Source organism: Schistocerca serialis, chromosome 10, assembly GCF_023864345.2.
Source record: "Schistocerca serialis cubense isolate TAMUIC-IGC-003099 chromosome 10, iqSchSeri2.2, whole genome shotgun sequence".
Lineage (NCBI taxonomy): Eukaryota > Metazoa > Arthropoda > Insecta > Orthoptera > Acrididae > Schistocerca > Schistocerca serialis.
This window is the reverse complement of record NC_064647.1, coordinates 62,882,969-62,908,479: the sequence shown is the minus strand read 5'-3', so window position 1 is coordinate 62,908,479 and position 25,511 is coordinate 62,882,969. Positions and strand designations below refer to the sequence as shown.

Sequence of the window (25,511 nt, the reverse complement as noted above, 5' to 3'; positions counted from 1 at the left end):
GCGAGTAAATATGGTACATAAACAAGCTTTCCCTCGCAATCTACGCAGCACTGCATGCCTCAGTGGGAATCTCCTCACTCGGTGCTGTCTGCTGCCGGATGGGACAGATAAGCCGTCAGTAAACACACCCGTCGATCCGATCCACAGAGGTGGCGGTTACGTAAAGGCGACTCATCTCCGACTGACCTCTGCGTCCCGCCCAGCCGCCAGACCAGACTGATCCTCACGTTGACCTCTCGCATGACGGCTGCAGAGGCTGCGGCTTCGGTTATTTAAGCGCCGGAGCGATAGCGCCCGGCGCACTGTGTACGTGTTCTGTGCTTCGGACATGGAGATCAGCTTCAAGAACCAACGCGTCCTGGTGACGGGAGCGGGTCGAGGTACATCACCAAAGCGACAACAGTGCAATACATTATTAAAAATTTCTACCGCTTTTTTCTAGTATTTATTAGCACGAAGCGTTTCGGTAGCATGCTGCCATCATCAGTTGCATTACAGTTACGTGTATAAGGAGCAGCCAAATGAAAAAGAGACAGGTGGGAGAAAGATAAAGTATTATTTCAAAAGTAATCGCTATAACTGATAACACAGTTATCCCGCTGTAAGACAAGAGCGTCAACCCTTTAATGGAAAAATGTTTGTGGTTGCTTACGGAACCGTGACGGTCGTCAGGAACGCACCTCTTCGTCCGAAGCGCATCGACGTCTGTCGTTCTTTAGGTCTGCAAAAATGTGTAAACCACTTGAAGAGGAATCGGGACTGCGTGGAGCATGTGTAAGGGTTTCCCAGCGGAACATCTGCGGCATAGTCGAGGCAACCTTGGCAACATGAGAGCCGGCAATATCCTGCGACAGAATGATGCCGTCCGTCAACATTTCTGGGCGTTTGGACTTCAATGTCCGCAGAAAGTCCACGTACTGCTGTGCGGTAATTGAGGCGCAGTGTTCCAGAACGTTAATGAGCAGCAGGCACTGGCGATCATTGAAGAAGTTCATCGTGACCTTTCGTAGCTGGCGTGCCTGATGTTTCGACTATGCTGCAGAAGTATCTCTGGACAGCCGTTACACATCTTCCAGACAGTCTGTATTTTTAAGCACTAACGAAAGACATCCGTGGGCGTCGATTTGCTTCGGACGAAGACGTACACACCTGGCTGCAATCACGGTTCCGCAGGCAACCGCAAATATTTGTCCGTGAAGGCGCTGACTGTCTTGTCTCACAGTGGGGTATATGTTGTCAACACTTACGCTTATTACTTGTGAAATAATAATTAGTTTACTTTCTTTTTTACATCTGTCTGGTTTTAATTTGACTGTCGCTTAGATATTAACACGAAGTTTTATGTTTATTTCCTGGGTGTGCCCCTGAGGTTATATAATCAAAATTTAACCTTGTTCGGAAAAATTCATTTACTTGAGTGCCTACCTTAAGTGAGTTGTGTGTTTAAATCATCTCAGTGATGTCGGTAGTAGGTATTAAAATCTATGGAGAAGAAATAAAAACTTTGAGGTTCGCCGATGACATTGTAATTCTGTCAGAGACAGCAAAGGACTTGGAAGAGCAGTTGAACGGAATGGACAGTGTCTTGAAAGGAGGGTATAAGATGAACATCAACAAAAGCAAGACGAGAATAATGGAATGTAGTCTAATTAAGTCGGGTGATGCTGAGGGAATTAGATTAGGAAATGAGACACTTAAAATAGTAAAGGAGTTTTGCTGTTTGGGGAGCAAAATAACTGATGAAGGTCGAAGTAGAGAAGATATAAAATGTAGACTGGCAATGTCAAGGAAATCGTTTCTGAAGAATAGAAATTTAACATCGAGTATAGATTTAAGTGTCAGGAAGTCGTTTCTGGAAGTATTTTTATGGATTGTAGCCATGTATGGAAGTGAAATATGGACGATAAATAGTCTGGACAAGAAGAGAATAGAAGCTTTCGAAATGTGGTGCTACAGAAGAATGATGAAGATTAGATGGGTAGATCACATAACTAATGAGGAGGCATTGAATAGTATTAGGGAGAAGAGGAGTTTGTGGCACAACTTGACTAGAAGAAGGGACCGGTTGGTAGGACATGTTCTGAGGCATCAAGGGATCACAAATTTAGAATTGGAGGGCAGCGTGGAGGGTAAAAATCGTAGAGGTAGACCAAGAAATGAATACACTAAGCAGATTCAGAAGGATGTAGGTTGCAGTAAGTACTGGGAGATGAAGAAGCCTGCACAGGATATAGTAACATGGAGAGCTGCATCAAACCAGTCTCAGGACTGAAGACAACAACAACAACGACATTGATGTCTTCACTTACGAGGTGCGTTCCATATTGAATTACACGGTATTTTTTCCCATCATTCTGCGCGCGCCGTGTGACTGATCGCTATAGTTGCAAGTATGTAGTACTTTGGTCAAACCATAGGTGGCAGGGTAGTCGCTCTAAGTCCCACATGCTGTCATTACATGAGTGCGCAATATGTGGTGTGATCATCAAAGACAGCCCTGGAAGACGTGGTTTCTGTGGAAGGAGGGTGTAGACACCGCTGATATTCGTAGGCGGCTGGTGGCAATTTGTGGAGAGTGTGCACCGTCATTAAAAGGTGTTCTAGCAACGCGACAACGCCCGCCCCCTTACGATTACGATTCGGAAGACTACGGCTGCCAAAGCTGAAATGGGGCTCCAGGTGCTGCCACACGCATCGTATTCTCCTGACTTTTGCCCTCTTGATTGCCACATACTCAAGCCTATGAAGAAACCCCTGTGCAACATCACTTCACAGGCTTCCAGGATGAAGTTTCAAAATGGTTCAAATGGCTCTGAGCACTATGGGACTTAACTTCTAAGGTCATCAGTCCCCTAGAACTTAGAACTACTTAAACCTAACTAGCCTAAGGGCAGCACACACATCCGTGCCCGAGGCAGGATTCGAACCTGCGATCGTAGCGGTCGCGCGGTTCCAGGCTGTAGCGCCCAGAACCGCTCGGCCACCCCGGCCGGCAGGATGAAGGTAATCTGAAATACTTCTAAACACGTGTCTGTATGTATCAAGTTACTATGTGATAAATGTATAGAACAGTGTTAATATTAAACTTTTGAATGTAAACATGTGGAGCTCACGCTACACGATGTGAAATGCAGACTAGTCGGTATATTAAACAACCCGTCCGCAAGAAAGTAACCCGTCTTCAATGGAATTTACTTATGCTGTCTGACTGCAAAACAAAATTATTCCGATTAGAATGTTATCCCTGAATACAATTAATCTTTATCTTTAGCCTTGAAAACAATCACTGTACCAGAACCGTTACGCTAATTACAGAGGAAATGAACATGTAGGTAAACGCATCTGACTTTCTGATAAACTGCTTGAAAACTAACAACATAGCACTTTGCTGAAATCTTTTACTAATATGAAACCTCTGAATTATTATGATATTTTCACAAATACGTACATTCCGACAATCGCTGTATTTTACAGTGCACATGGTTTTGATGATAATTAAATCTGTTGGCCAACCTGTGCGCAAATATTATTTGCCGTACTTGAGATATGCAATGCAAGATGGTATCTTACAAATTTTCACAAAAAATGTTTTTAAAGCACACACGATGCGCAGTAAAATGGAAATGCGCCTTTGGCGTCATTCGCCGGGAGGCCCCTTACGGGGCAGGTCCGGCCGCCTCGGTGCAGCTCTTACTACATTCGGCGCCACGTTGGGTAATCTGCGCACCAGATGGGTATGAAATGATGACGAAGACAACACAACACCCAGTCCATGAGCGGAGAAAATCCCCGAACCAGCCAGGAATCGAACTCTGGCCCGTAGCACGGCAGTCCGTCACGCTGACCACTTTTTTTTGTTCGATATAGTTCGTTGCGTTTGGTCTGGGCGGACGTCACAAGACATCAGTTCAAGTTGATCGTTGATTCCTTGACTCAGTTTTCTCTCTTTTTTGTTTTTTTTTATTACAGCGGCCGAGGAGCCCTCTGACCGAACACACTGAGCTATGGGGGCGATACGATGTCCAGTGCGACTAAACAAACACATTCCTAAGGCTAAAAAATGAAAGATGAGGAACTAAACTTAACGATTGATAAAGTTGAATAAAGACTCCAAGTATAGCTATGCTTCGTTAAATCATAACAAATATACACCCTTTCATTAAGACAAGTTAGCAAAATATATCTTAATAATTTTCCTGTCTACAATTACTTTCCTTGACACTTGTTTCAATTATAAAACCAAGCCATGTACGTCACTGTAAAATTTCTACAGTAAACTTTAACCATACACAATGTTCCAACAATAAGAAACTACACAATTAACGAATATAAAAACTAATTACCGTAGAAAACCTCCCTTTTGACATTCTTGCATTCGTATCATCTGAGTTCCACAATGTTTTTCGTCAGAATACATTATTAGAAAATTCTTTTTAGGTAATGCTGCCTCCATTACACGTCAGGTCAGCTGACATCCTTTACAAACCGAGTATATCGCCAGACTGTCTAACACACACTACACACTGCTACTCTCTGACTTACTCTAATATGAAACATCCTGGCAGATTAAAACTGTGTGCCCGACCGAGACTCGAACTCGGGACCTTTGCCTTTTGCGGGCAAGTGCTCTACACAGATAGGATTGATGGAGGACATCGAAAAAATCCAAATAGCAGCAGCTCGTCTTACTAATCGAGTTGGGGTGGTAATCGTTAAACCAAAGGCTAGTTTTTTGCGGCGACATCTTTTCATGAAATTTGCAACACCTACTGTCTCTTCTGAATGTGAAAATATTTTATTGCCTCCAGTCTTTGTAGGGAGAAATGATTATCGTAATAAAACAATAGAAATGAGAACTCCTACAGAAAGATTTAAGAGTTCATTTTTCCCACGCACTGCCCGCGAAAGGCAAAGGTCCCGAGTTCGAGTCTCGGTCGGGCACACAGTTTTAATCTGCCAGGAAGTTTCATATCAGCGCACACTCCGCTGCAGAGTGAAAATCTCATTCTGGTTACTCTAATATCTTGGGTCTGAAAACACAGACTTGCATCGATACCATAGATGTTGAGTACATTTATCAGATTCACAACTTCATTAACAATTATGGCCAAAACTTGTTGAAAATCGACATGGCATATCGGACAGTCCCCTTTCAAATAAAAGGCCTAGAGATGTTAAAAAGGTGGGTGGAAAATAGGAATAATTCACTGAATTACACTCATATCACTGGCGAGGATTTTCAGTAGCATTTTAAATCCTATACTGTGTTCGAATGTTGTGAGTTACCTCGAAGGTAATAGTGTATTAACAAATAGTCAGCACGGATTCACAAATTAACATCCTTGTAAAACAACCTTTAGGCTGTTTCTCTGTCGTTCCACTCCCTGACAGTGCGTGGGAAAAATGAACTCTTAAATCTTGCTGTAGGAGCTCTCATTTCTCTTGTTTTATTACGATAATCATTTCTCCCTACGAAGACTGGAGGCAATAAAATATTTTCACATTCAGAAGAGACAGTAGGTGTTGCAAATTTCATGAAAAGATGTCGCCGCAAAAAAATAGCCTTTGGTTTAACGATTACCACCCCAACTCGATTAGTAAGACGAGCTGCTGCTACTTGGATTTTTTCGATGTCCAATCCTATCTGTTAAGAATGCCGTATTGCACAGCGATACGCTACCAGAGGACGGACATGCATAGTGTAGGCAGTCGCTTTAGTAGAGCTGTAGCATCTTGTAACTCTTCTGCAAAAAAAAAGGCGGTCTTTGGTTTGCCCTCCCAGCAACATTGTGTGATCGATCCAATTGAAGTTGTCCGTAATTGTAGTTCCTAGGTATGTAGTCGAACTGACAGTTCTAAATGTGTGTGATTTATTGTGTAACGGAAATTTAACGGATTTATTTTTGTTCAAAATGGTTCGAATGGCTCCGAACACTATGGGACTTAACATCTGTGGTCATCAGTCCCCTAGAACTTAGAACTACTTAAACCTAACTAACCTAAGGACATAACTCACATCCATGTCCGAGGCAGAATTCGAGCCTGCGACCGTAGCGGTCGCGCGGTTCTAGACTGTATCTCCCAGAACCGCTCGGCCACTCCGGAAGGCATTCAGGGACAACTGCCGCTTTTTGGAGCGTACAGAAATCGTGTCTGAGTCACTTTGCAACTGGTTTTCATCTTCTAATGACTTTTATAGACGGTAAATCACAGCATTGTCTGGAAATAATCTAAGAAGTCTGCTCATATTGTCTCCTGAATGGTTTATATAGTTTAGGAACAGCAGAGGGTTTATGACACTCCCTCGGAGGACGAGAGATAACGCTTCTGTTTGCTCAATGGCTTACCGTCGTAGTGTGACTTTTCTGAGAGCAAATCACGAAGCCACGCATATAACTTTGACGATGTAGGCACGCAACTTCATTAAAAGTCTCTTGTGAGGAACGGAGTCAAAAGCCTACTGTAAATCTAGAAATATGCAAACAGTTTGATATCCCCTGTCGATGGCACTCATTACTTCGCACGTATAAAAAGCTAGTTGTGTTTTACAGGAACGATATTTTCCGAATCCGTGTTGACTATGTGTCAATAGACACCTTCGGGGTAATTCATAATGGTAGAACACAGTATCGATTCCGAATTGCTGCTGCAAATCAACGTCAGTAATCTGGGTCTGTAATTCAGTAAATTATTTCTATTTTCTTTTTTGAGTATTGGAGTGACCTGTGCGACGTTCCAGTCTTTTGGTACGGATTTTCGCCGAGCTAGCGGTTGTATATGATTGCTAAGTGTGGAGCTGTTGTATCTGCATACTCTGTAAGGAAACTATTTAGTATGCTATGTGGACCACAACACTTGCACGTATTTAGTGCTTTAAGCTGCGCTTCTAAGTTACTACACTGGCAGTTGTTCTTGATACGAATTCTGGATTATTTACTTCTTGTTATTTGGTGAAGGAATTCCTGAAAATTGCGCTTAAAACTGTATTTAAGTCGCGATTTCCTCTGTCTTCATCTTTTACATGTCATCCGCAAGATGGTGATTTCCCCACTGCTCACGGTGATTTTTTCTGGTTGGCATACCGATTCTGGACTGCACGGCCTTCTAACGGAAACTTTTTTATGGCCGCTTATGTGAGTGTGTTTGTATGTTTAGAATCACAAGACAGTTTTCAGGTGATCATCATTTGTACTCAGGTCATTCATGCGCAAATGTTTCCGTCGTGATTACGGCCCCACGACGGGATGTACAGACTTTGAACGCGGAATGGTAGTTGGAGCTAGACGCATGGGACATTCCATGTGGGAAATCGTTAGGGATTTCAGTATCCCGAGATCTACAGTGACAAGAGCGTGCGCACACAAGCAAATTTCAGGTGTTACCTCTCACCACGTATGAAGAGCAGCGGCGTTTGCGTAGAGTTGTCAGCGCTAAGGGACAAGCAGCACTGCGTGAAATAACTGCAGAAGTCAATGTGGGCGTGCGGCAAACGTATCCGTTATGACAGTGCGGAGAAATTTAGCGTTAACGGACTATGTACGGCAGTAGACGAATGACGCGAATGCCTCTGCTAACAGCACGACACCGCCTGCAGCGTCTCTCCTGGACTCGTGATCATGTTGGTTGGACCCTCGACGGCTGGAAAACCGTAGCCTGCTCGGATAAGTCCCGATTTCAGTTGATAAGAGCTGATGGTAGGGTACGGGTGTTGGGGAGACGTCACAAAGCCGTGGGCCCAAGTTGTCAACAAGGCACTGGGCGGCCTGGTGGTGGGTCCACAATGGTGCAGGCCGTGTTTACGTGGAATAGGCTGCACCGTCTGGCCCAACTGAACCAGTCACCGACGGGAAATCATTATGTTCGGCTACTTAGAGACCATTTACAGCCATTCGTGGACTTCATGTCTCCAAACGACGATGGATTTTTCTGTGGATTACACTGTGCCCTGGCACCGGACTACAACTGCTTGCGACTGGTTTGAAGAACATTCTGGACAATCCGAGAGAATGATTGGGCCACCCGGATAGTCCGACATGAATCCAATCGAACATTCGTGGGACATAATCGAAAAGTCAGTTCGTGCACAAACTCCTGCACCGGCAAACTCTCTCAATTGTGGACGGCTATAGAGGCAGTGTGGCCTTTCCGCGTGGGACTTCAAACGACTTTTTGAGTCCATGTCACGTCGAGTTGCTGCTCTAAGCCGGGAAAAAGGAGAATCGACACGATATTAGGAGGTGTTCCACGACTTTCTTTGCGTTAGATTATAGCTAATACGCTGCTTTCTGTGACGTCCCTGGTGGTCGCTCCACCGCTGTATAAGTTAATGTTTTGTTTGCGCGCCCGCAGCGCACATAACAATCTTCCGACGGCAAGTCCCAAGCCGTTATTACCTGCAGGCCTCCGTCTTTACTGACTGTCGCACATTTTTATCTCGATCGCTTCATTTATTACGCTATCCAGAAACTATTAGTCCGTCTACTAACAGCTATGGTGTCGAATGCAGCACAATGTCCGTTTTCCAGAGAATACTCTGCCACCACGGATTTCTTTGGGTGCCATAGACGAAAGCATCTCTCTCGTTCTACACAGAACTGCTCAATATTACGCACAATATGTCCGACATAAAGCTGTCCACTTTTACACGGTATTTTATATACTACTGGCGTTCTGAGGCCTGTAAGTAGCGATTGGGAACGCAGAGCCCACCTGGCATGTTTTTAATGCACAATATTTTTTACAAATTCATTAAATTAATTATAGTATGATATATTACGAAATTTTCGGTACAAAGATTATTTGTAACATAAAAATCGATTTTTTATCTTATAAATATTTTTTCTAATTGAAGATATTTTTATCTTATAAAAATCTTGGTGCTGAAAATATTTATAAACATAATATAATAAAATACTCATTTCCATTCATGTTTTATGGCCTCTAGTGATTTATACAAATGTTTATACAGTGTATTGCTACTCAATAATACAATGCAGTTCAATAATAATTCAATAATAAATTCAACAGAGCGTTAGCTGTACAGGGATTGTTATAATTTGTTATTGTATGAAGTATATTTTACTCTCCTGTCTGCCCAATAAATCTTAATTCTTTCAGATACTTTCTTTCTTTCTTCGTCTGAGATCACTCTTCCTGCCGCCCTTTTACTGATCTTCGTTTGTAGCATGGTTCGTGTGTCATGCAGGATTGTGTTTTTTACTGTTTTCTTTTTAGGTCGTCTACTGTAATTTGGAGTTCTCTTACATCTTCATTAATTTCTGTAGTCCATTTGATGTTGCTCTTACTATTCCCCAATTTTCTATTATTCCCTTACCAATTCTGTTTTCTAGCGTTCTCATCAGATTCCAAACAATGAGATATAATTTTCTGGTTCTATTTTCTTGTACGCTGTTTCATTTGAAGATATTATCCAATGCCCATTTACTCGATATTGTTTATTTATGCATGTCCTAATTATTCTCCTCTATGTGTTTAGAATTTTGTTGTTTTCAAGGTGGTTTCAGCTACTTTAGTTATTTCTGATTGTTTAACTACTGCATATTTTTTTAATTTTGCATGTGTGGATAGTTTTTTTGTTATAGGTGGATTGGAAATGTAATTTCCTTTGTTTAGTTTTTCTGTTCTGTTTTGCCAAGACGGTTTCTCACTTAGATTGTAAGTTACGATTTTACCCAAATATTTAAATTTTTCAAAACTTTCGATTTCTCGTACTCGCGTTGTAATTTTGTTCGCAAGTGGTGAGCCAGTTTGCATAATATCTGTCTTTTTAAATGGTATTCTGAGGCCAATATTCTGTGCAATTTCTTGTAATGATTTAACTTTTTTCCTGGTTTCTTGAACATTGTTGGTTGGAGAGCAAAATCAGCAGCAAATCCCAAGCAGTTCAAACTTATATTAGTTTCAGCACTACCAATTCTTATGTTCTTTAGGTTATTCCTGTACTATTCTTTCAATGTGTATTCCAGGGCACAGTTGACCAATAACGGTGATAGACAGTCACCTTGATCTTAAGCCTGTTTTCTTAAGCTACTGTTCAGAAATTTCTCCTCTAAACTTAACCCTCGATTTGGTGTTGGTCAGAGTAAGTCCTAGTAATTTAATTAGTTTTGCTTGAAGTCAAAATTCCCTAACAAAAATGGTTCAAATGGCTCTGAGCACTATGGGACTTAACTACTAACGTCATCAGTCCCCTAGAACTTAGAACTACTTAAACCTAACTAACCTAAGGACATCACACACATCCATGCCCGAGCCACGATTCGAACCTGCGATCGTAGCGGTCGCGCGGTTCCAGACTATAGCGCCTAGAACCACTCGGCCACCCAGGCCGGCAAATTCCCTAACATTCTTAGTACTGAAGGTCTATGGAGGCACTCATATGCCTGCAAATCCCATTGCAAGAGGTTTGTTTCGTTTCGTGTAGTATGCAATAATCAATTTTAAACTTGTGATACACTCCGCACGGCTTCTCCACGGTCTGAAACCTCCCGGGTATTCCCCTAACTCCTGTTCTAGTTGTTCTTTAATCATTCATGTAGGATCTTGGATAAAATCTTGTATGTGCGGTCTAGGAGAGAGTTTCCGCTGTAGTTTTCTGAACTGCTCTTATCCCCCTTCTTCTGTAATGGTTTTATGCTGGCTGTCGTCCAATGTTCAAGGAATTGTTCTATTACCAAAAATTTTTGTTGCAGCCTTGTGTATGAAGGCCTTGGCTGTGTCACTTGAACATTTCCACGTTTCAATAAAAACCTGATCTTCTCCACATGCCTTATAATTTTTGTGTCCTTTGAGGACTCTTTCTATTTCTTGGAAAGTTGGAGAGTCTAATTTGTTAGGTTCCATTTTAACTTGGATATTTGCACTGATTTGAAAGATTCTTTGGGTTCTTTACGATTCAAAAGTTTATTAAATGCCTTTGCCATGATTTTAGCATTTTCTTTCTTATTGTGTGCCGCTCTTTCAACTTCATCTTTTAGTACTGACGTGGAGAGCGGCGGGGGGTTGGGGTTAATGTTGTATTTGTTTCCGTAAGATTTTGTAGTAGTTGTTGGAATTGGTTTTGTGGTAATTATCTTCTATAGTAACAAGTTTGCATGGCCATCCGCCGCAGCAAGCATATAAATATTTGTTTTGTAAATAAAACTGCCTTTTCCTGCTGCTGCTTAATTAATTTATCCCATACGCGTTTCGCCTTGTCTTGTTCTAAGGCATCTATAAGAGTGATCTATAAGGATATAGTTCACGTCGCGAATCTTCTGTAAAAAAGTAATTACTTACGATTTGCTGATCTGCGTTTCCTCACATCCGGTCTGGAGGTCCCACTACCTCTTTTATTACTGCCATACAAGCACAAGTTTACGTTCTGACCTTTTTCGTACTGTTCACCACGTTTCTCATTCTTTCCTGTGGTGTACTATGTTCTTTTGCCACTCGATGTAACTATTTCATCGGACACTGCTTTTCACAACGTAAATATTACGACTCAGTTACGTGTTTCCTTCTCTTTGGCACGATTACCTACTTGTTGCCAACCTAACAAAGTACGAATTATATATTAACGACTAATTTCTATTCATTACGTTTATACCGTGTGTGTGTATGAGAGATAGATAGATAGAGAGAGAGAGAGAGAGAGAGAGAGAGAGAGAGCCGACGAGTTCGAAATTTGTTTTTAGGTTGGTGGTTTGAATTGTATGTTGTTGTACTAGCTTAACAGCTAGTGATTGAGAACTTTGGTGACAGCTGATTTGACTTTCCGTTTCAACATTCTGTGGAGGGCTTCCTGGATGAGTGAGTGTAAAGATGTTGGGTGGTATTATTAATACATTGCTCAGAATTATTATATTAATCCTCTTTGGGCGCGTTATTCTACTATTTTATCTATTAGAGTAAATAATGAATTGCTTGGCATGTATACTTGGTCGTTTAATAGGGTTTTTCTTTCTACTTTAGTTTTCTGTATGTAGTACTTTTCTTTCAGGGTTAGGTGCTTTCTATTGTTGATCCTAATTATTTTCATGTCATCTTCTCTAGTGGTTGGTTTGTGGTCATTTTTTCTTAGGTGTTCTGCAGATTTGGAGTGGTTTGTCCCATATTTCCAGCTCTCATGTGTTCTTTGTATCTGACATTAAATGCTCTACCTGATTTTCCTATGTATCTGCCTTCACAAGTGTTACACTGTAATTGATATATACCTGCTTTCTGGTATATGTCTCTGTTTTTTGTCAGTTTTGGGCTGTATTTTTGTACAGAACTGTCTGTTGTGTAAGCTATGTTTATTCCCCGTCTTTTGAAAATGTTGGTGGTTTTATGAGTGAGTTTGTGTTTGTATGTCATTGTGTACGATCTTGTGTTTTCTTTCAGCTTTTTCTGATTATCGTGTGTAGTTGTTATGGGACTGCATGTTTGTGTTTGGTTCTGTTGTGTTTTTGTCTGTGGTTTGGTGCTTTCTGCTTTTATCTTACTTTTAATTTTGTTGTTTAGCTTTGTCACTGTATTATTATTATAACTATCATTTTGTGCTATCTGCATTACTATGTCCAGCTATTTTTGGTAACTTTCTTTGGTGAGTGGTAATGTGTTGAGTCTATGGAGCATGTGTCGAAGTGCTGCTTGCTTTTGTGAGTGTGGGTGGCTCGAGGATTTGGGAATGATAATGTCCGTTGCAGTGTGTTTACGCTAAATTTCAAACGTATGCTTACTGTTTTGTTTTTTATTCTTCTGTTGTTCTGCTGTTCTCTTTCAACTGTGTATTTTATATTTTTATGTATGTTGTTGATGACAGTATATAGTTTCTCAATTTTTTTGTGATTCATCTATTAAGCAAATGATGTCATCCATATGCCTGAACCAATATAATATGTTGTATTCTTTTGCTACTGCTTTTGTGAAAATTACCTTTTCAATGTGGTTTACAAAAATGTTTGCTAAGGGTCATGAAACTGGGGGCCCCATTGGTAATCCATCTTCTTATAAATAAAATTCATTACTGAACTGGAAGTAATTTTGTTCTGTTATGAGCTTTATTAATGTGCGTATTTCCTTAATCTGTTCATCGGCGAGTAGACTATAAGTTTTCAGGTTGTTATCTATGATTTCTATTGTTTCTGGTACTGGTATGTTAAAATACGCGCTTTCTATAACAAATGAGAAGTGTGTTGCTGTGTCTGGGATTTTTATATCTTTTATTTGTTGTTTTAGCTGTGTAGTGTTTTAATGGTTCTGTCTTCTTGTACTTTGAAATTTTCAGTTAGTAATTTTAACATGTGTCCTGCAATATTGTAAGTGGGGGATTTTCTGAAATCCAGTATTGGCCTCACAGGTACGAAACTTATTTTTAATAATATTATTAGAGAATTTTTCATAAACATACAACATAGAAGTAAGGAACTACACTTCAAAAAATATAATGTTCAGAAAATGTTTTACATGGTATGTACGACAAAGTAACCTACTTACAACTAAAAATAAAACAAATTAGAGGCGTTTTCATGTATCTTCTGGAGGAGCACCCAGTTCACATCCATCACGGCAAACAAAATCACAGTGTTGAAGACACAGATATTGTCTGCACCATTTTCGCGAATATTTCCTCAGCCTTCTTGTATTAGTTGTGAGGCAGGGTTTGCAACATTTCCGTCTTCCTTGATTGGTGTCGGCACTGTCGGCTCACTCACCAACAAGAACTAAAGGTCGGCGATTTTGCAGCAGAATTTCAATATTGCGCTTAGTCAGGGTCTGAGGTAGATTGGAAAGCAGACTTCGTTTTACCAATTGATCTTCCAAGAGTTCCCATATGAGCTGACGAACAGCCGTCGGAGGAGACTTTCGTTGTCATTTTCCATATAAATTATCTGGGAATTTATACCAGCAGCATTCAGTATCGAATATAAAATACGACCATGGGCCAGCGTCGTGTACCCCTCTGAACGTTGTGGGCAGAGCACAATTTGTGAAAAACATCAGCTGCAATTTTGTGTATGTTATAATAAGTTATCATAATAGGTTTTCTTTCATCTCCTGTGTTTTCGTCAATTTCAGCGTCATAAAGCATACTTGAAAATCAATAATACATTTTTTGTTATTTTTATTTTGTGGGACGTAAGAAACGATCGTACCTTCTTCCCTGTAAGCAAATATGCTACATTTGCAGCCCTGGTTTTCACGTCTTTCATTTCTTTTGGATATTGCCATTTATTTGTTTCCAGGGTTCCGACATATGACAGCCGGTGCTTCTCTGACAAATCACGGAGCAGATTTACATCGCTGAACCAGTTGTCAGCATAGACATTACGTCCTGAATTAGCGAGAGGGGCCACCAAACGTTCAACCACGTCACTGCTTTTGTTATCAAGCTTAAAAAGGCCATCTGGCTGTCTGCCAGCATAGATCTCCATGTTGCAGGTGTAAAACAGTTTGGAATCAACTCTAGCAATTATTTTTTTTTTATATATTTTGCCGGCTTCGACACTACATATTGGATAAAAGAACAACGGCCTCTGAAGGCCTCGCGTTTCTCGTCAATGATGACGTTTTGGCCTGCAACGTAACAAGATTGGCAGTTCTTCACAAACATTTGAAATAAATCTCTAATTGGCGCCAGGTGGTCCCCTATTCTGCATTTACCACGTGATTGTCTACCATCAAAAGCGCACAGTTTGTAACAGAAAATGAAACCTGTACTCACTCATGGTCAACCGAAGTATCTCGATTCTGAGCCCCTTGGATTCACACAGATCTTGAAGACCTTTCCTTCCCGCCTTCTGCAGTTTAGCTATGTATAGAAGTCCAATGAAGGATTTATCTCGACTAAGTCCCAACGGACTTGCTTCAAATAATTCTAATGTATTGGTTCGTGTTCTTTACAATCATTTCCAGCATTTCCTGGTCAAATAAGCATTCCCATGTTTTTGAAATTCCTTCAATATTATTTGTTTTCCCAGTGACACCAGGAAGCCTTTTTTTCCTGCGGTTTGTGTATTGTGCCTTTTACCAATCGAATGATTTGATTATTTTCTTTCCTCTCTTCCTATAACAACGATGCACGTGGCCATCTTCCTCACCTGAACTTACGTCTGTGTCACTCTGTTCAGTCTCTGAGTCGTCTCTTTCTTCTATGCTTTCTTAGGCATCAGTATCTATCTCTTCGTCTCCGCCGCGCGGGATTAGCCGAGCAGTCTCAGGCGCTGCAGTCATGGTCAGTGTGGCTGGTCCCGGCGGAGGTTCGAGTCCTCCCTCGGGCATGGGTGTGTGTTTTTGTCCTTGGGATAATTTAGGTTAAGTAGTGTGTAAGCTTATGGACTGATGACCTTAGCAGTTAGGTCGCATAAGATTTCACACACATTTGAACTTTTTTTTTTCTTCGTCTCCCAGATCGAGAATAGGAGCCCTGTGTGCAGTATGTTCGCCCTCGTCAACGCTGTCTTCAAACAAAATTTACTGGAAATCTGTAACTTCTGGATTGTGTGTATCCAGAATTTCATTTGATCGCATGTCTAGACCTGTAAACAATGTTAACATTGACATGTGGAATAATCGGGTCTACTGCCGGATGTTTGTGTCGCTCTGGCACAATATTTCGGCCACGTAACTCGTTGCCTTCTTCAGGTGTTACCTGAGACTGCCGTATTGGAGGCTTTTTCTTTTTTTTTTTTTTTTGTTTTTTTTTTTCGTTCCCTCTCCTGAGGGGAGAAGGCGGGCTGTTCTAGGGCTTATCTGTTTGCCCTTTATCAGCCATAGGTTACAATTTTTATTTTATTTATTTCCATTTCCTTAATATATTTGATTACATGCTATTATTTTATGTCGGGTATCTTTAACTTTACGTTACATTTTGGTGCATAGAATGTGGAAGAAAATTGATTGAGTTAATTATGCAAAAACTGAACTTATTTAACAATATAACTAACTTAACAAGACTAATTGTTTACTTAATTGAATCTAGGATGCGATTTATAAGGTATGTGGGGGTGATATGACATTATAACTGGAAGTGACACATAACCTAATGGGGGATTCTTATAGTGTTTACATTTATTTTTCCCTATGTAATAATTCTACGAAATGCAAAATGTTGTGGGACAGTGTTGTTGTTGTGGTTGATATACTAGTGTTTACAACTTCTCTTTTCCTGTTTCGCAGTACTTGGAGCTGGTTGCTACAACGTTTCTTTTTTTTTTTTTTTTTTTTTTTTTGCCTTATATCTAGTTTTACATATTCTCCTTTCCCGTTGGTGGTACTTGGAGCTGGTTTTTACAATAGGTCTCATCTTATGTATGATTTCCTTGATGCTACTGTGCTTTGTGTTATGGGGTGTGTTGTGTGTTGAATGCGGGGTGCTGTCGTGGTGCACTAGGTCATTTGTTGCTGTATTATCGTCTTTCGTCTAGGTGGGGTAGGATGGTTTCTCCTCCTGTCAGTTGTGTCATTGTGGGTGCTAAGTCGGGGAACTCAGTTGATGTATTTTGTGCTACTGTACGCGCCGGGTAAATGTATTTCTTTTTCGGGCGTCTTGCTGTGTGTGGCTTCGTCGTCAGTATGTCTTCCATATCGGGACGTTTGTGTAGGATGTGTGAGCCGTATCTTGCCCTAAGTTTTGCCAGTCTTGTTTGCAGTGGGGTTATTTCTGTCGTCTCGTATACCTCGTCGCTAGGGGTGCGGTATGGTAGTTTTCCTATGCTGCGTAGTAGTCGGCGTTCTGTCGCGTACAGTCTGTTTGCTACTGTCTTCGGTGTTCCGCCCAGTGGTGCAGCGGCGTATTGGTATATTGGTCGTATGTATGTCTTGTATGTGTGTATGGCTGTCCTGGTGGAGCAGCCTTACAGTCGTCCTTGCACTTGTCGAATTAACTGTTGTCGTTTCGTCGTTTTGTTGAGCAGATATTGCAGGTGGGCTTGGTAGTTGAGGCCGTTGTCTAGGTAGACACCGAGGTATCTCGCCTTGTCAGTCAGTTGTAGGGGCTCGTTCCATAGTCGGAGTGTTATGTCTTCTTGTTTCTGCTGTCGTTTTCTCGTCAGGTTGCGGTGTTAGGAATAGGACTAGTTGTGTTTTGGTCGGGTTAGGTCGGATTCTCCATTTGGTCATCCATGTCTCTAGTTTGGTCAGGTATTTTGCGGCTTTTCTATGCATTACGTCAGTTCTGCGCACCAATATGCAGTGTCATCTGCATATAGGGCGATCTTTTCGTGTTGGTCTGTTGGGGTCGGTATGTCGTGTGTGTAAAGCGCGTACAGTTGCGGGTGTGATATTGCACCTTGTGGGACTCCTGCCTCTGGGGTGAATGGTTCTGAGGTGGCGTCTTGCTCATTTCAGATCTGGCACTGTTGTTACCGTTTACCTGTGATGGGCCAATACCTGTGCCTTGCAGGAATCGGCCGGGAGGTGGCGCTGTCGCTGGCTCGGTGCGGCGCGCATGTGGTGGCGCTGTCCCGCACCCAGCACCACCTGGACACGCTGGTGGCCGAGGCTAAGGCCGAGGGCTTCTCCATCAGCCCCCTGTGTGTGGACGTGGCCGACTGGGCGCGCACCAGGGAGCTGCTGGGCCGGCAGCCGCCCTTCGACGGGCTCGTCAACAACGCGGGCATCGCCTGCCTCAACCACTTCGCCAACGCCACCAAGGACGACGTCGACAAGTAGGGCGCTCGCCTCTCAGCTTTAGTCGTTCAGTGTATGCTGACTGTGTACCAACTACAGTGAAGAAACTGGCACACCTGCCTAATATCGTGTAGGGCTTCCGCGAGCACGCAGTGCTGCAGCACGCTGTGGCGTGAACTCCACTAATGTCTGACGGAGTGCTGCAGGGCTGTCTATAAATCCGTAAGCATACAAGGGGGTAGAGATGTCTTCTCAACAGCACATTGCTAGGCATCCCAGATACCCTCAATAAGGTTCATGTCTGGGGAGTCTGGTGGCCAGCGGAAGCGTTTAAACTCAGATGTGTATTCCTGGAGCTATTCTGTAGCAATTCTGGACGTGTGTGGTGTAGCATTGTCCTGCTGGAATTGCCCAAGTCCGTCGGAATGCACAATGGACATTTCACCTGTCAGAGTCGTATCTAGACGTATCTGGGGTCAAATATCACTTCAACTGCACACGCCCCACACCATTACACAGCCTCCACCAGCTTGAACAGTCCCCTGCCCACATGCTGGGTCCATGGATTCATGACGTTGTCGACATACCGGTACACGTTCATCCACTGGATACAATTTGAAACGAGACTCGTCCGAGCAGGCAACATGTTTCCAATCATTAACAGTCAAATGTCGGCGTTGACAGACCAGGCGAGGCGTAAAGCTTTGTCTCGTGCAATCATCAAGGGTACACAAGTGGGCCTTCGGTTCCGAAAGCCCATATTGATGATGTTGCGTTGAATGGTTCGCACGCGACACTAGTTGACGGCCCAGCATTAAAATTTGCAGTAAATTGTGGAAGTGTTGCACTTCTGTCACGTTGAATGATTCTCTTCAGTCGTCGTTGGTCCCGTTCTTGCAGAATCTTTTTCCCGTCATAGCGACGTCGGAGATTTGATGTTTTACCGGATTCCTGATATACATGGTACACTCGTGTAAATGGTCGTACGGGAAAATCCCCACATCATCACTGTCTCGGAGATGCTGTGTCCCATCGCTTGTGCGCGGACTATAACACCACGTTCAAACTCACTTAAATATTGATAACCTACCACTACAGCAGCAGTAACCGATTTAATAATTGCGCCAGACACTTGTTGTCTTATACAGACGTTGCCGCCTGCAGCGCCGTATTCTGCCGTATCTCTGTATTTGAAGGCGCACGCCTATACCAGTTTATTTGGTGCTTTAGTGCAGCTAGACTACTAAAGTTCACGACACAACAATACTGTTCAGAGTTTAAGTTCACGAAGCTATGTGTTGATATGTTCACACATGTTGCTAAGTCTGGCACACCACCATAATGTTAAGACTTAAAAGTTCATGAAGCTAAATGAAGAAGTCACAAATACAAACGAAACGCCATTTAAAGTTCCTGAAGCTACATCTCGAAAAATTCACAAGTCCAAACGCCATTCTGTTTAGTTATTGAAGGTATTTTAATTCCATCTTTGTAACTACAAGAAAATTTGTGTTTTTGTCACTCAAAAAATTTTGCGTTATTGAAATAAAAAAATATCCGTGATATGTTATGAGAGGTATTTACAAATTGACTTTCCTTCTAAATCGAATCCTGTCCGTTAAAAACCATGTTGATTTCAGTTGCAGAGTTTCATGCCTGGTTTCTGCTCTTACCAGGATGCACATTTTTTGGGCAACGAACTGTTTTTAAATCTCCTTACAGGCCATAGATGACGTTTTATATCAATGATACGGAACCCATTTGTTCACCAAAGCACGTATTTCCTTGTAGTTACAAAGAATCAATTACAATACCTTCGATAATTATACTGCAAATGTGGACAAATGGTGACACAAATGAAGAATTCTGTTTAAAGTTCAGCATGCTACCAGTCGACCGACACTTTTTAAGTTTAAGATTTTCTGTAGTAAACTTCTCAAGTCCGTGAAAGTGTTGGCTGAAAACTTTCAGTCAGTTAAGCTGCCGCTGCTACGCCCATCCTTCTTTAGTGATTGCTCTAAGCAAGCTGTCTGTAGCCAATATGGCAGTCGCCCTTAAATAGAAACGATCCGTTGTTGCATTTAACTTATTGCTACTACGCATATTAGACACGAAATAAGTCCAGAATTCCACTGACTTTCCTGTGGTTCCATTGGATTTCGTGTTCGTGTTAGTGTTCGTGTTCGTGTTCGCCAGTGTGGGGGAGCCCACGACCCCCAAGCCAATGTATGGTCTCTTTTTTGTTTCTGCTGACCTTCTTTTGCTCCCACTGCTGCTGCCTCCATCCATATATCTTTCTCCTTTACTGCCACTGCCTCTCACTGACTATCATTACCTCCTCAGTTTTTCACTTCCACTGCTGTTGTCTTCATCCATCTCTGATTCTCTTCCAATGCCACTTTCTCTCTCCATCCTTCACTGTCTGCTTCTCTCCCACTGGCATTGTCTGCTCTTTCTTCCACCGTCAGCGTCTCTTTCAGCGCAAAAGAGCATGAATATGTTCACTTTTCAAAGTTTTTGGTGAAGAAATGGAATGAGGTTTCAGGCAGCTGGCTCTCCACTTTTCTGTCAGTCCTTGCAGAGAACATATTCACCTTTTCTTGCGCACTGACAGGACGAATTTTCAGCTGGCTCCCTTCTTCTCTCTGGTACAGCAGTGTGTGCTGCTTATACATGGTGGTCAGAACCAGTCTGAAAAACTTGTAAGGGTATTAGAGGATAGGCGATGCTGATAAATAATTTTTAAGAAAAGAATTGGATACGCTGCATCCTTTCCGAGTTAATTTGCACTGAAGTTAGCCAACCAAGCCGTTGTGCATGCAAATTCAAGCGCCCATTCAGAGACAGTGTCGCCAAATGTACTCTCCATTTCGTGTCCTGAAACTGAACAACAGATCGGTACAAAAATTGGACGTGGGTCGGTAGGAAGGATCCAACCCGAGACAAAGGCTGAGCAGTCTCCAGTGCTGTCATCTACACTATCAAAACAAGGAGACCATCAAAAGTGTAAATAACATATTTTGATGGGTCTCGGATATGTTGTAGAGGGACATGCCCTGAGTACGAGGCTGTGCGCTTGTTTAGCGACGGTCCTTGGTTTTAGAGAAAATTGATTTTGAAGTTCACTGTGCGCTGTAATATGCACATTAGGCACGTCCCAAGGAAGTGAGAGTGGCGCATCGGTTAAGGTCTACAGCTACCGCGCTGAAGGTACCATGTTTAGATCCTTTGTGTTTTGTTTTTTTTTCTTTTAAATCAGAATAGTCCGACATTTTTCCATTTTATTTTACAAAATATCAACTGTGTACATTGTGTGAAATTATTATGAAATATTCGATTTTGCCGTAGTAATTTAATTTTCACGTCATTATTACGAACTCTTACTCGCTATCGCCTGCGTCACTTGCTATGCCACAACAGACATCCGGATGATGTTTGTCGTAAAAGCAACCGAAACACAATGTCATACGGCACCGAGCACATTTCATAAAAGCTATTGTCTTTCTTGAGCACGGAGTTATTAAGAGAGATAGCGGAAGACATTGTTCATTTACGTTCAAAAAGTTTTATTTTTCATCCTTTAGCTTTGATGCGTACTAGGCGTATTTGATTATATTCGAAAAAATGGGTGCCCTGAATTGATGCGAAATTAATGACTGTAGGTTTATTGAATCGTCTCAGGACGCTATCACTCTCTTGGGCTTCAACAAATCGGGAGCATTCTGAATTTTCTTCGTGAAAATTGTAACCTGGCGGTAAAAATGTACGCCACAAGACTAGAAAAGTGGAGTACACTTTGGTGGGATAATTTTTACGGTACAGGTGCACGTTTTCCCCTCACCCACGAAGATGTAATCGTACAGGCCAGATCGGTTTGCGCTCCCCACGTATCAATGATATATAGAAATTTATTTACTAAGATGGTATCTGTTCTTTCCGACATGTCCGAAAGAATAGATACCATCGGTGACCAAGCAGCTCGCTAGAATTAAATTACAATGAAATGAACACCCTTAGCTGCTTACAGGCGTTGACACACAGAACGGAGACAGATCAAAATGTGTGCCCTGACCGGGACTCGAACCCGGGATCTCCTACTTACATGGCAGACGCTCTATCCACCTGAGCCACCGAGGACACAGAGGACAGCGCGACTGCAGGGACTTATCTCTGGCACGCCTCCCGCGAAACCCACATTCTCAACGTATTGTCCCGCACTACATTCGTAGTGCCCCCGCCCATTATACTCATTACTCGCGGCGCGTTACCGATTCCCGTAAGAGTTCGGGCACTGTTTGTGTTTTGGTTGGCAGGAGAGCCAACACCGTGTTACTAGAGGATGCCGAAAGGCACGCGTTTTAGCTCCCGCAGGCTGGCGTGAGGTCTGGAACAGGACAAGGAAATCAGAATTTCAGAAAACCGGACGTAGCTGGTGGAATATTTAACTAATCCATTAATGATGAACGTCGGTCTTGACGGTACACGATTCACAATATCAATAGTAACTGACAATAGCGCCTTGCTAGGTCGTAGCAAATGACGTAGCTGAAGGCTATGCTAAACTATCGTCTCGGCAAATGAGAACGTAAGTAGGCAGTGAACCATCGCTAGCAAAGTCGGCTGTACAACTGGGGCGAGTGCTAGGGAGTCTCGCTAGCTTAGACCTGCCGTATGGCGGCGCTCGGTCTGCAATCACTGATAGTGGCGACACGCGGGTCCGAGGTATACTAATGGACCGCGGCTGATTTAAGGGCTACCACCTAGCAAGTGTGGTGTCTGGCGGTGACACAACTGTTTGTGCATTCGCACAGAAGAAGAAGATGGTCAAGTGATGGGTGAGCCTTAACCTTATATATACTAAGATGGTATCTGTTCTTTACGACATGTCCGAAATAACAGATACCATCGGTGACCAAGCAGCTCGCTAGAATTAAATTACAATGAAATGAACACCCTTAGCTGCTTACAGGCGTTGACATACGTCAACAGGGACAGATGAAAATGTGTGCCCCGACCGGGACTCGAACCCGTGATCTCCTGCTTAATGGGCGACGGCACTACGACTGTAGTGCGAGATAATACGTTGAGAATGTGGGTTTCGCGGGAGGCATGCCAGAGATAAATCCCTGCAGTCGCGCTATCCTCTGTGCCTTCGGTGGCTCAGATGGATAGAGCGTCTGCCATGTAAGCAGGAGATCCCGGGTTCGAGTCCCGGTCGGGGCATACATTTTCAACATGTCCCCGTTGACGTATGTCAACGCCTGTAAGCAGGTAAGGGTGTTCATTTCATTGTAATTTATATAGAAATTTTACGTGTCCCACGCACGGGAGAGTTACAGATTTAAAAAGTCTTCATACACCAGTTTCGTGAACTTCCCTGATTTCGTGGAGGACACAATTACGTTTTTAAGTTCGAGGTTTAATTCATCCACTCTTTTCTAAACATTGGGGCCAAATTTTCCCGACGGTTCCTGCATACATAAAAAAATTTACTGGATCACCTTTCCTGACGCTGTTAGAGAGTAGTGTGCTGTGTACGAATGAGTTATCTTGTTTCAATCTTTTCTCTGCACGAGAATGGTCCTCGCCCCTTTCTCCGAGAGGGATCTATTGTACGTTGATAGTGTTGATTACGTAGACGAGGTTAAAATTATCAATAAGTATTTTCGCTTGTGTGCGGAATTCTTCCGCAGCTACTAACATTTCTTCCATCGTTGAACATTCTTTGGAACTTATGAACTTGTTAACCTTCCTTTGTCTGATTTTATGCTTTTATTTAAGTCGTTCGACCCAAGACGAGCTGGCCACGAAATGAAAGGTATCCGATAACAGTGGAACAGCAGCGTTCATCGGTCATTGCTGTTAAGTTCTGGTTGTCACCCGCTCGCAGAAGAAATTGTATTATCTTCGCAAGCCTGTCTCTTTCTTACAATGTATTTGACATATATTTTGATATGATTTGCCTGTTCCAAATTCTGCCTCGCTTCGACGAGCCGTTCATACGTTTCATGATAACTCCGTTTATCACGACGAGTTCCACCTCGTTTCACATCCTCTTTCCATCGATATAGCATTGATTGATGTTGTAATCGAGAGACACCGCGGGACTGCAAACTCTTTAGGCCCCATTTCGGATGAGCTACTGCAAGAGCGACTGCTCGTTCTTTGTAGGATGGAGGCACATAATCTGCTGGTTCATGTGCGAATTCGTCGCCATCATGCGAAGTCGCCATCTCCCTCTACTACCGTACACTGCAAAGTAAATAGCTTTATATTATGTCGAATAGTCCGCAAGAAAGAGAACGTCCACAGAAAAGTGAAACTAACCGCCTCATATTAGTGCACCTCGTGCTGTTCGTCGATGTGTATTAATTCATCACCATCGATGATCCGTCTCTGGGCTAACAGGTCTTGTATTGCGATACATATCTCATTGCCAATTGCAAATGAATTAACAGAGCTCGTGCTGGGAGGCGTATTTGTTAGAAAATTTAAATTACGAAGCAAATTTTTAGCGTAGTTGATGGCGTTAGTGATTTCACCTCTTGATGGTTTATTCAACTCCTGTACCTCCGATGTATCTTCTTCTGGCTGCACTTCTATAGACACCCTTGGGTCGTTCGTTTCACTGTATTACTCGAACACGCACGGCACTAACAACACATTGCGAGCAAGGGACGTTGAAGACAAATGCAAATTAGCGGTTAAGGAGCTAGGTCACTGCCGTGTTCAAACAACACCTTTTCGCTACAGATGTAGTTCGTTGTTTTTTTCCCCCGTTTCGGTAGTCATTTGTGAACCACTAATACCGACATGGCGTCCGATCAGGAAATATGGCCCAGTAAGAGTTAGCTACTGCCCTACATCACGCTTAATACTCCAGATCAGATCGACTTCTCTCGTGTGTAGGGCTGTCATCCGCCATTCTGCCCCCTTGTGACGAATTTCAGATGATTAATTTGTATTGTCTAAAATCTGTTCTTACGTTCGGTCTGATACAAAAATTCGACTGAAAACGGTTTACTGCAGCTGCTTCGCATTTTTTTCAGGTATAAACATTCGTAGAAAATATGTCCGTAAATGAGAACAACAAACATGGGATCCTGTTTCACTTGCATTGGCCATTACTCCCTTAGGGTGGGGAAACTGTGTAAGCCTTCAGAAAAATGTGTATTGTTTCTATATATCATTTTTTCTATTAAAACGTCCGCCTACTTAGCTAAGTGCTAACGTGGGCCTGGGTACGACTCCCAGCCGGATTGGAGATTTTTTTCTGCTCATGCACTGCGTGTTGTATTACCCTCATCGTCATTTCATCATCACCGACGCTCAAGTCGCCCAATTTGGCGTCCCTGCAATAAATCTTGCAACCTGGCAGCCATACTTCCCCAGATGGGGCCTCCTACCCAGCAATGCCACACGACCCTTTAATTTTCTATTAAAAATACTTGGTGTGATACCTAATTATATGCAGATTTAAATAGTATAAGTAGCAAGCATTTGCCAACAAACATGAGTTGTTGAAAATTGGATTTTTCTTGGAGAACTCACTTCACTCTACCTTCCCCTGCTGTTAACCTGATACTGTATGGTTCTCAATATATTGCATCATGCTTTATGCACTATCTCATCAAAAGTATCCGAAGATCTCTTAGTGGGTATTATTGTTGGTTGTTTTCACTCTTTGCCCTCATAAAGGCTTAATCTCAGCTGTGAGCGCTTTCAATGAAGTGTCTGAATCTGTGTGGAGAAATGGTAGCCCATTCTTAATTAAGAGAGAAGAGAGTGATGTTGCAAACTGGTGCCTGGAGCTGAGTCGATCTTCCAATTTATCGCAATGGTATTCCACTGTGTTCAAGTCAGGGCCCTGGGTGGGCCAGTCCATTTCTAAATTGTTA

General features: G+C 42.5%; 1 protein-coding gene and 1 non-coding gene across 2 annotated transcripts in view; both read left to right on the top strand.

Annotated features, from left to right (window-relative positions):
• The first annotated feature begins 223 nt into the window (after positions 1-223).
• The window catches only part of LOC126425190 (D-erythrulose reductase-like), a 66,439-nt gene continuing 41,151 nt past the window's right edge, over positions 224-25,511 (top strand). The window contains exons 1-2 of the mRNA XM_050088144.1: positions 224-380; positions 17,387-17,651. Of these exons, the coding sequence (XP_049944101.1) occupies positions 329-380; positions 17,387-17,651 (317 nt within the window). The 5' untranslated portion in view covers positions 224-328. The remainder of the gene's footprint in view (positions 381-17,386; positions 17,652-25,511) is intronic.
• On the top strand, positions 22,762-22,836 carry Trnat-ugu (transfer RNA threonine (anticodon UGU)). Its single transcript has one exon. It is a non-coding gene; the product is annotated as a tRNA-Thr (tRNA).